Raw genomic sequence first — 10,220 nt, 5'->3', positions numbered from 1 at the left:
AGTCAGGTGTTTTTTTTTTCCGCAAAAATGTATGCATTGTAAGACTTATTTTTAGAAGGCTTTTTTATTTCCTAAAAATGACAAATGTGTCGTATTTTATTTTTTCTGAAAAAAAACCCCAACAAAAACTAAACCATATATAGTAAGATGCTTTTTTTGTAAATTCTATTGAGGCGTTTTCTGCAAAAACAAACAAAAAAAAACACGTAAAGAGGGATTGTGGCCATGTTTGAAAGAGCACATATTACACTTGCTTTCATTTGTGTAGATTTTATTGTAAGGTAAAATGACAAGCGTTATTATTTCTCTATATGTATAATATAAATAGCAATCACACCAAGGGACAAACACACACACACAAAAAAAAAAACATGGACGCGGAAAGCGGCGGTCACACGTTTGCGTTTTTCATCTGTACACTGTTAACCGAGCCGACGAATCAGCCGCTCGTGACGTAAAAGAAAAAACGTGGCAGAAAAAGCGAGCGTGACGAACGTTGAGACGGGAAAGACACATTTCATGTACTATATACACACCAAAAGTCCACCGTCTTTTTTTTTTTTTTTTTGACGCGGTTGCCATTGGGATCGTTAATGCATAGAAAGGTGTCCGTCGTCTTCGGCAAAATATCACCGGGGTTTGTCCTCGTCTAATTTCCCACCCAAATTTGGTCCCGGATCCGAATACGAGGTTTTCGCTCTCGACATTTGCCAAGCGTCGCGGTCCACTTTTGATTTTACCGCTTTGGAAGAAAAAAAATTCATCGGATGCTGCCGAGCGTTTGGGAATTGGGAACGGGAAGCACGCGAGCATAATGACTTTCGGGCCGCACTCCAAGGCAGACGGGATCAGGGGATCAAGAGCTATGGTCTTCAACGGAACGACCATTCAAATGAGGATTAGTCAGAATTCCGACTTTCAAATCTGAGTAGAATTCTGAGTAACCTTAAAGAAGTTTTAAAGAATTCACCGAATCCTAAAGTCCAAATTCGAACTTCAGACTTTTGACTTTTCTCAGAATTCTGACTTTAAAAGTCGGAATTCTGACTTTATTTTCAAAATCGGAGCCGGAATTCACACTTTATTCTTGCCTCTAATTTAAAAATTCGGACTTTATTTTCAAAAGTCAGACTTTATTCCAGACTTCAGACTCTTCTCTGAATTTCGACTTTAAAAGTCGGAATTTTGACTATATTCAAAATGGTCACAATTCGGACTTTGTTGCCGGGATGTTTTCTTAAGTAACGGAATTCTCATTTTGAAGCGCTGGTTTAAAAAACGGTGAGAACTGTGAGAGCAGAGTCCAAATTCCGACTTTAAAATCAGAAGTCCGAAAGTGAAAACTCTGAGGCTCCCCATCTCCTTTTCTCTTTCACTTATGGTAAAGTTGAGCTGGTAACGGCATTTTCCAAGCGGACTAAGACTGGCCCACCCAGACCAGGACGTTGCCTTTGAGCACGTCGGTGATCTCGCAGTTGAGCTTGTTGAGCCGCCCGTCCAGGATGAAGAGGGACTCCCGGGACGGGGTCATGAGGTACCGGCCGAAGGTCCCGCCGCCCGCCAGCGCCCGGTTCCCGGCGCCCCACGGCCACTCGCGGGGCTCCACGGCCTCCTTCAAGCTCTTGATCATCTTCACCTTGCCGCTGCGCAGCTCCACCACCAGCACGTCGGTCTGCCGGCCCGAAGCGGCGAAGGCGTTGTACTGGTGCGCCTCGGCGAAGGAGCGCTGGAAGGCCAGGTCGGAGATGTGAAGGTTGGTGCGGATGTCGAAGGGCTCCCCGACCCGGCCCCGCTCCGACACGGCCTGCACGCGCATCAGGCCGTGGCCGTCGTCCACCGTCACCAGGTAGCGGCCGTCGGGGGACACGTGGGGCGTCCCGGTCACGTCGCCGTTCCGGCCCGCCACGCCGTCCGTCACGCCGTCCACCACCAGCTGAGGCCGCGCCGCGCCCGTGGAGTCGGGCCGGCAGTCCACAAAGTAGTAGCCGCCCAGGTGGGTGTACGCCGCCGACTTGGGGACGCAGTCGAAATCCCGCAGGCTGATGTTCTTCACGTAGGCCGCCGTCTCCAGGTCCACCTTGTGCAGGACGGGCTCGTTCCGGTGAAAGACGAGGCCGAACCTGTCGGCGGGTTCGGGAGAAGATTCCGTCGACGGCCGATCGTGACATCGGTCGTGACGGACGGAGACCTGCGCGATTGGCTCACGTGTCGGACCGTCTGTTTGTTTTATTCTGACCGTCCGCTCAAGAATACCCGAGCGCAAAATAGATTCGGGGTTCTCAAATAGGAATACGTTAACGTGTACGTTAGAGACGGGCACCGGAATTTACTTGGGATCGATGGATAGCGAAATCGCTAGCAAACGATCCCGACGCGACTCGGATCGGTCGGTTTGTTTCGTAAGTTGGTTTTGGGCGTGGCTAGCAATCATCCCGCTGTTGTGTATATTGTATGAGGCTATTTCAGGACTTGTATCATCTCTGTTAAGATCTTCGTCCTGATGGTCCCTAAAACGTCTTCAAGTTTCACAGTTTGTCTCCATCGAAGCAAGAAGCCAATTAATTTTGAATACCTAATGTACCGTTGACGAGGACCTCAAAGGTCGGCCCGTTTTGATCTTCTCCTTCAAGTGGGAAGGCTTGAACCTGAAAACTTTGAGGAATTTTCCGCATGCCGTTAAAGTCAGCGAATAACACGAAAGGTCTTATGCGAACGCTGTCAAATTTTTACAAATCTAATCTTTCTTATCTTTCTTTTGGCCTTCAATTTTGGGGGGAAAAAGTTCCTATTCGGTGCTATTTTTATGAGCGCAAATTTGATAACATTTCAGAGACTGGAGGCAGAGAAGACAATCGGAGTCAGAACATCTGATCTTCTGCAGAAGACAGAAGAGCTTTTGCTCAGTTTGACCCGTTCTGAAGAGAACTTTCAAGGAACCCATTGGTCTTTGTTAGGTAAGTTTGCTCAACTCCCCCAACTGGTCGGGGACCTTCAGCCCTAAACAGAAGCGGTCCATCTGCTTTTCCATGCAGCAGAATGATTGATTTCTTGTCTGTACAGACTCCATTTTCTTTGTTTTTTTCAGTCATAAAACAAACGTTTCATCAGTCACATTAAAGGATGCAACATGATGTTTACTAACATTGGCTGAGTCACTGAAGCATAAGTCATAAATGACTCACACCAAAGTCTCGTTTGCATTTTACCGCCACCGCGTTCATCACGATGTTATTGGCAATGCTTTCATCTGTGAACGCCCTCAGGTTCAAACGATGGAGAAGCTTCAGATTTAAAAAAAAATAAAACATCTCGCCCTGCTTCTTTTGCTCTGTCACCCGTGCAATCATTAGTTATTTTGTGATAAATACGCAAAAGGCTTAAAAATAAGAACTAGCTGACTAGAAGTCAGAAAAGTAGCAAGCGGAGCTCAGAATTGGGGGTGTCAAAATAACAGATTATTTTGGATCAATTAATTAGTCAAACTTGCTTTTAATTGCGTTAATCTCATTTTTAATCTCGAATTTTATGATTCCTATACACTGATTAGATGTGTTTTGCATGCAAGGGAGATGTATTATCTGATTATTTTTTGGCTAGGGGCTCGTCTCAAATGGTCATAGCCGCATCTGTTAAATTCTGATAATATTTTGCTGAACTGACACAATAATATAATGCATGCATTGTGTTTTTGCTATAATACGCAATATAAGCGCACCTGTCCTCGCCTCGCCGACCGCCCGGCAAGGTAATTACGGCGCCAACCTGTTCTCGGTTTGACGGACGGGCGGGCGAGTAGAAGCAGGTCAGTTGCAAAACAAAGCACCCCAGCGTTCCCAATGCCCCCCACGCGTGTGCTGGGGGGGGGGATATGTTATCGCGCACCTCACGCTGTCCACCATTAGGCCGCCCGAGGGGATGAAGAAGTCGTCCGCCCTGTCGAAGCGTCCGCCCACGGGCTGGGTGTGCACCGTGTGGTGGGACGCCCTCACGCTGGCCTCACTGATCACCTGGAGGGATATTACGCATATCCATGACAGTCAGAGCGGTAATGTGAAATGCATTCGGGAAGTTCTTCTTCCTAAGTAATATCCACTATATATATATGTTATGATTTATTTTTATTTATTTTTTTACCTGCAGGGTCGGGAAGTTCTTCTGCCTGTCGCCCCAGCTGAGGATCCACACTTGGTCCCGAGACTTGTCGTAGTGCAGCTTGACGGGATACGGGTCGGTGCTGACAGTCTGCATCGCGCGCACACACACACACGTACACACAGGCGCACAATTAAAGAAAAAAAAAAAAAAACTTCTGTTATGGCTCAGAAGCCACAGTTTTATTATTCAATTCATTCGTTATTTAATCGATCACTTATAGTATTATGTACTGTAGTAAAAAGTAAAAATGTGATGTATTACTTTCGGGTAATAATTACTGAAATAAATGCAGTATAAAAGAATTGATTAAAAGTAATCAATTACTTTAGCACTTCTTTATTTAGTACCTAATGTTTTTAGCCAAACACTTAATAGAAAATCAACAAAATCCTGTGCTTGTATATGCTAGTTAAGCTTACTGTGACCCCTGCTATCGGTGGGGAATTGGTACCAGGCCGGCCCGTGACACCCCCCACCCCTAACCCGTCTAAAATTTGACCCTTCACTGATTCTCATCCCGGGCAGCGTTACATTACTGGCGTCACCACTTTAGTACAAACGACATGAAAAGTGCGAGCGCGTTTGCTAGTGGAGGTTGAGCTGCTTTAATTAACAGCTGCTAACGGAACGCGGCGGAGCTCCAAACTCCCGGCGGCCTGAATAAATGAGGCGCCGACGGTTTTCCGGGCGCTCGGCCTGCTTAGCGGCGGCCGGGCGGGGCCGGGCCGGGCGCATCCGCCCCGTCAGGCGGAAACAGCCATCTGCCAAAGGGACGCCGGACACACCCAGAAAAGACGGCGGCACGCTCGGCTGCGCTCGCAACGACAAGCGTGTCGGGAGGCCAGCGAAACAAGAATATATAAAAAAAAAAAAAAATCCCAGGGATGCAGAAAAAGCTTTGCAATAACAAGCGTGATGGCACAAGGTAACAAAAATAGAAAATGGCTACTGTAGAGGTTTCGCTACATGTATGTCATTTATTTAGTCAAATAAAATGATAATAAAAATGAAATAAATACTGCAGAGGATACTGAAGAATGCTGAAAATTTTGAACAAAACAAACCTAATTAAAAGGGAAGGACTAAATTGGAAAAACTAAAAAAAAAAGTAAAAAAAAAATCATTTTTATGAACAAAAAAGAAGTAAAAATATAAAAGTCAATTTGTCATACATTTTCCAAAACCAACAAAAAGCATTTACATTGACTAAAAATGAAGAAAATATAGAAAGTAAAATGCAATGTAAAACTGGTACATTTGTTATCGATATCATTTTACTATTTGAAAAATCCCCCCAAATTAAAACAAATATATTTTATTCATCTATTACTATTATTCATCTAATATCTATTATTCACTTATATAAGTCTAAAAAATACAATCAAAAAGTACAATTTGTAATAAAGAAGAAATGTTATCGTCTACCATTATTATCACCTAAAAAATCTCTTTGAACTCATGCACTGCCTTTGGCGACAATACACGTCAAAGTTTCAGTTTTCCATTTTATTTGCAGATAGCGATGAAGTTAACAATGCAAAATTGACATATTAAACAAACAACAAAAATACATATGATTTAAGTGTAATAGCATAAAATAAAATAAAAAAAATACATCTTCTTGCGCATACGGTACAGCTGGCCCTAGTATTCCAGCTGTACTGCGTTTGGTCTCAATAATTGAACGCATCGTGCGCGCCATTAATCATTGCGGCCATTTTTCGCTTTCGCGACGAATTAGCGTATGGCGTTTGACTGCGGACCAACTGTTTGATTAGCGACATGAATGAACGGCGTTACCTGGACAGCCTTCTGCGATTGGACGTCCACGATGAGCAAGCGATTCAAGGTGGGCTGCGCCGCATAAATTAATTTGTCCTTGACGTTGACCGCCGCCGACCACACGCACTTCTGCTCCACCTCGTCTTCCGAGGCGGGACACACTTCCTCCTAAACGCACACGCGCACACACGCACACGGGGCACTTTGCAGTTATCTTATCAACCGCGTTGCATTTCCTTCCCCTGCCTCCTGACAAATGACTTTTCTCGTCTTTCTACCGCATAATCCACACAACAAAGCGTGCGCCTTCCCCGGATGAAAGAAGGAAGCAGTGAAGGAAGCTAAAGCTAGAAGCTAACGTAGAAGCACGCGGCTTCTTGTCATACGTCACAAATTGGTGGACTTGTACGACGGCATCACAGAAGATCGAAATCAGTCAGTGTTTATTTGTATGTAGAGTTGATGACTAAAATGAAAGGGAGCTAGCTAGAAGCTAATGTTGTAGCAGGCCGCTTCCTGTTATAAATAACAAATTAATGGTCTTATTTGTACGCCAGCAAGCTTAGAAGATCCAAATTAGTCAAGTTTTTCCACTGTATGAAAGCGCCTACTCCAAACCAACATGAATAGAGCTAGCTAGAAGCTAACGTTGTAGCACGCCGCTTCTTGTTATAAATACCAAATTAATGGTCTTAGTTGTACGGCAGCAAACTTAGAAGATCCAAATTAGTCAAGTTTTTACATCATAAGAAAGCGCCTACTCCAAACCAACACGAATGGAGCTAGCAAGAAGCTAACGTTGTAGCACACCGCTTCTTGTTATAATGAACAAATTAATGGTCTTAGTTGTATGGCAGCAAACTTAGAAGATCCAAATTAGTCAAGTTTTTACACCGTATGAAAGCGCCGACTCTAAACCAACACGAATGGAGCTAGCTAGAAGCTAACGTTGTAGCATGCCGCTTCTTGTCATAAATCATACACTGGTGGACTTGGGTGCAAAACAGAATTCGCAGAAGATGGAAATGTGTCCATTTTTTGTACGTATAGTTGTCGGCGTCGCTTCTTGTCATACACCGCAAATCGGCGGACTCTGACAGAAGATGTAAATCCTCTTCATTTGATCTCCAAAAGACGGACCGTCTTCCTCTTCTTTCTCGTCGGAGCGGCTGAGGATGCGAACGGGGGCGGCCGTTGCGTCTCGGCACATCACATACTTTGCGCGTGGGGGAGGGAAATATGTTTGTTTTTCTTCTATGTGGAATTCCCTCGACACCCGTCGGCATTTTCTTGCGGCGGATTCATTAAAATCCCACGTGTAGTATTACCGGTCCCAATTCACGTTTCTTTTCCGTTTCGCTAGATTGAATCTAAAGAATGACAACTTTTTGGTGATGCAAAAATAGAAAGTATTGCCATGATATCAATGTAGCAGTAATTTATCAGTTGCTCAAAATTCCAATTATCCACACAGGGGATTACTTCAAAATCGCATATAGAAACAAAATAAAGGAATAGCTTGCAGTCGAAATGAAAAATGGCTTCTTCACCTTCTTGTTGTGTTGTGAAGCAAACTAAGCCATTTGAATGTTGGAAAGGCATTTTTGCAAGTTTTTTTTTTTCCACAAATACAGTAGGCAAAAGCATTTTCGTAATGAATTATTCTAGTTAGCGGAGTTCCACGATGTGCCTACTGTGGCTCTTTTGTTGGCCTATGTTACTTGTATTGCAAGTACAGTTTATTTTGAAGGATTACTGACTTCCTTAAACGTTTTTTTTTTCCTTTCAAAAACGGTTAAATCACCAACCTGATAGTTTTTTGGTGCGTCCTTGGATAAAATCCTTGGAACGGGTGTCGGCAATGTTTTTTTTTTTTTTTTTTTTTCATTACACTAATACCGAGCGTGTTTTGGGGGGAATTGGTCACCTTAAGAGCCAGCAGCTTCTCGCTGGGCTTGATGTGCCTCTGTATCTCGCACGCCACCGGCTGGACGACTTTGATGCCGTCCTGGTAGAACACGTAGAACATGTTGCCGATCCCCAGACCTGCAACCGCAAAGAACGTTCTCCGGTCTGCTGAAACAGGGCCCGAAGTAAATAAGGAAGCGCGCGTTGGTTTAATCCCCCTCGTCACAGTCGGCTAACCCTATTACGGGAATTCAATTAAGCCCTTTTAATGAATGCGGCCACGGAGGCGTCCGTACCTTCGTCCCGCCACAGAATGTTGGCCACTGCAAGGGAGAAAAAGAGAAAGAGAACATTCAACGCCACGATCGATAACGTCACATGATTGGCCCCCGCTTCCCAATGCAAAGCATAATTGAGTCCTCTCCTCGGAAATAGGGATTTTTTTTTTTTTTGGCCGCCGACCGTGTTTACGCTTGTGAGGATCGGCTTAACCCTGGTGCGGTCCAATCACTTGATCTTTACATCAAAGGGATTTCACGTTAAAGGGAAAGCAATTAAAGAAGACACGAGGGAGCTGAAATTTCACCCGGATGGTGACCTCATGTCAAGTTTCCAAATGGCAAACGTTTACTACGCCCAGCAGAAACCTAAAGAGAATAGTGATACTCTTTTTGAGTATACAGCTAGCTTGAAATCGTGGTACTGTATGTTTATACCAAACACGTCAGACTTTGAACCCCGATTGTGCATCAGATCAAGTTTATTTTATGGATTGGCGTCTCACTGATGAGAAATAATCCAAACATAACTCTTACTTGTCTCTTTGTGATTTATTAGAATACTTTACAAATACTTCATTAATGTGTGGAATATATTCGGCACTACCTGATAAAGCTTTCAGACTACGGTGATTTTGATGCTTGATTAACATGGATTAATGGCCCGTCTTTCTGTGCTTAGAAGCAGCAGACCTTGTTTTTTTTTTTTTTTATCTCTCTCTCCATTGAAGTCATTGCAAGGTGGCTAATGACACTGGCAGTGCCACGCCAGAGCCGGAGTACTTCTAATAACGGGATGCTCTTGAAAGCCTCATTACTGTGTTCACGGCCTTTTCAAAGCGTGAGTAGTTTTACTGCGGTGTACTTGATCTAAAATAGAGTTGGGGTGTCTGATTAATTGTGAGAAATTCATTACCGTCATAATTAAAGGTTTTTATTTTAATCGCCTTAATTGAATTTTTAATTTCAAACTTTACGCTTACTCTAATCGGCTGTCATTGGGTTTAGCAAATCTGAAAATGGGAGCAAGCTGATGAATGATTAATTTCTCTTTTAAATTTAGCTTACCTCATAAATGCAAAGCGTCCAGCTGCGACTGGACCCCAATAACACCATATGCTATATCCACGTGAAAAATAATGGTTAAGAGATTTTCTCAATTTTTTTTGCGAAGAAAGCGCGATTTTATAAAAAAAAATCCAGAAACCGCTTTTTAAAATCAACAAAACAATCAAATGTAAGTTTTTTGGTGGGTAATTTGGTTAAAAAAATTAAGTTTAATGTTTAATTGAATCATAATTATATTCTAAACTTTTGAATCATCTTGGCATTGATCTTAGTCTTTTAATGTAATCAAGAAATATTTTTCCCCATTCTTCAGATAGAACTTTCCATAAATCCTCATTATTCTTCATTTCTGATTAAAAAGGTTGTCTGACATCTGATTGTATTTTTGCCGTTCCCTTTAGCGCAGCTCCATCTAGTGGATGCATAATGCAACCCCAGCCACTACTCTAGCTTCTAATCTACGTGCCTTAAAATGTGGTGCGGCTTAAATATGAAAACGGTTTTAAAAAACGCCATTTGATGAACGTGCGCCTTATAATGAGGCGCGCCTTATAGTGAGGAAAATAATCACATTTTCTTTATTAGTAATAGCCAAATCTCTGCCCTGCAATCAAGATGAATAATTTGACTGTATTTTAGTGTAATTAACTGCTGCTAGTCATTGTAATGAGGAAGAACTTGAAAACTTGTTCTCCAAGCAAATTCAACTCCGCGTCCTTAATGGCGACCTTCCGCGGCTATTGTGCGCCCGTCAAACCGCTCCCGCCTTCCATACTCCGACGCGCCGTCCAATTTGCCAGCCAATTGGCGCCGATGCTAATCTGTCCTCCTGCGCCCATTCCCCCGCAGAACGACGCGGGGGAAGAGACAAAGCGGTCGGGGTCAGGCGTAATCTTTTCGGGGGGGGGGCGCTTTGTCGAGTGTTTCCCCTCCTGCGCGCTCTCGCGTATCTTTTTCAGCTCATTAGGAAGCGTCACAAAAAGCGGCGCTGTGTCGCCGGGCGGAAAACAGAAAGAACAATGGCGTTCA

General features: G+C 43.7%; 1 protein-coding gene across 2 annotated transcripts in view; it reads right to left on the bottom strand.

The window, feature by feature from the left end:
* Nucleotides 1-254: 254 nt before the first annotated feature.
* The window catches only part of fstl5 (follistatin-like 5), a 61,960-nt gene continuing 51,994 nt past the window's right edge, over nucleotides 255-10,220 (bottom strand). Inside the window, exons 11-16 of one of the 2 annotated variants that reach the window (XM_088430841.1) lie at nucleotides 8,142-8,168; nucleotides 7,865-7,983; nucleotides 5,956-6,105; nucleotides 4,135-4,242; nucleotides 3,883-4,007; nucleotides 255-2,120 (exon numbers count right to left, since the gene is read on the bottom strand). In XM_088430841.1, the coding sequence (XP_088286967.1) occupies nucleotides 1,418-2,120; nucleotides 3,883-4,007; nucleotides 4,135-4,242; nucleotides 5,956-6,105; nucleotides 7,865-7,983; nucleotides 8,142-8,168 (1,232 nt within the window). In that variant the 3' untranslated portion in view covers nucleotides 255-1,417. The remainder of the gene's footprint in view (nucleotides 2,121-3,882; nucleotides 4,008-4,134; nucleotides 4,243-5,955; nucleotides 6,106-7,864; nucleotides 7,984-8,141; nucleotides 8,169-10,220) is intronic. The other variant, XM_088430842.1, reaches the window with a different exon arrangement.

Source organism: Hippichthys cyanospilos, chromosome 13 (assembly GCF_059441005.1).
Source record: "Hippichthys cyanospilos isolate Australia breed blue-spotted pipefish chromosome 13, RoL_Hcya_1.0, whole genome shotgun sequence".
NCBI classification, from domain to species: domain Eukaryota; kingdom Metazoa; phylum Chordata; class Actinopteri; order Syngnathiformes; family Syngnathidae; genus Hippichthys; species Hippichthys cyanospilos.
The sequence above is the reverse complement of the archived record's forward strand: the minus strand, read 5'-3'. Positions and strand labels throughout refer to the sequence as shown.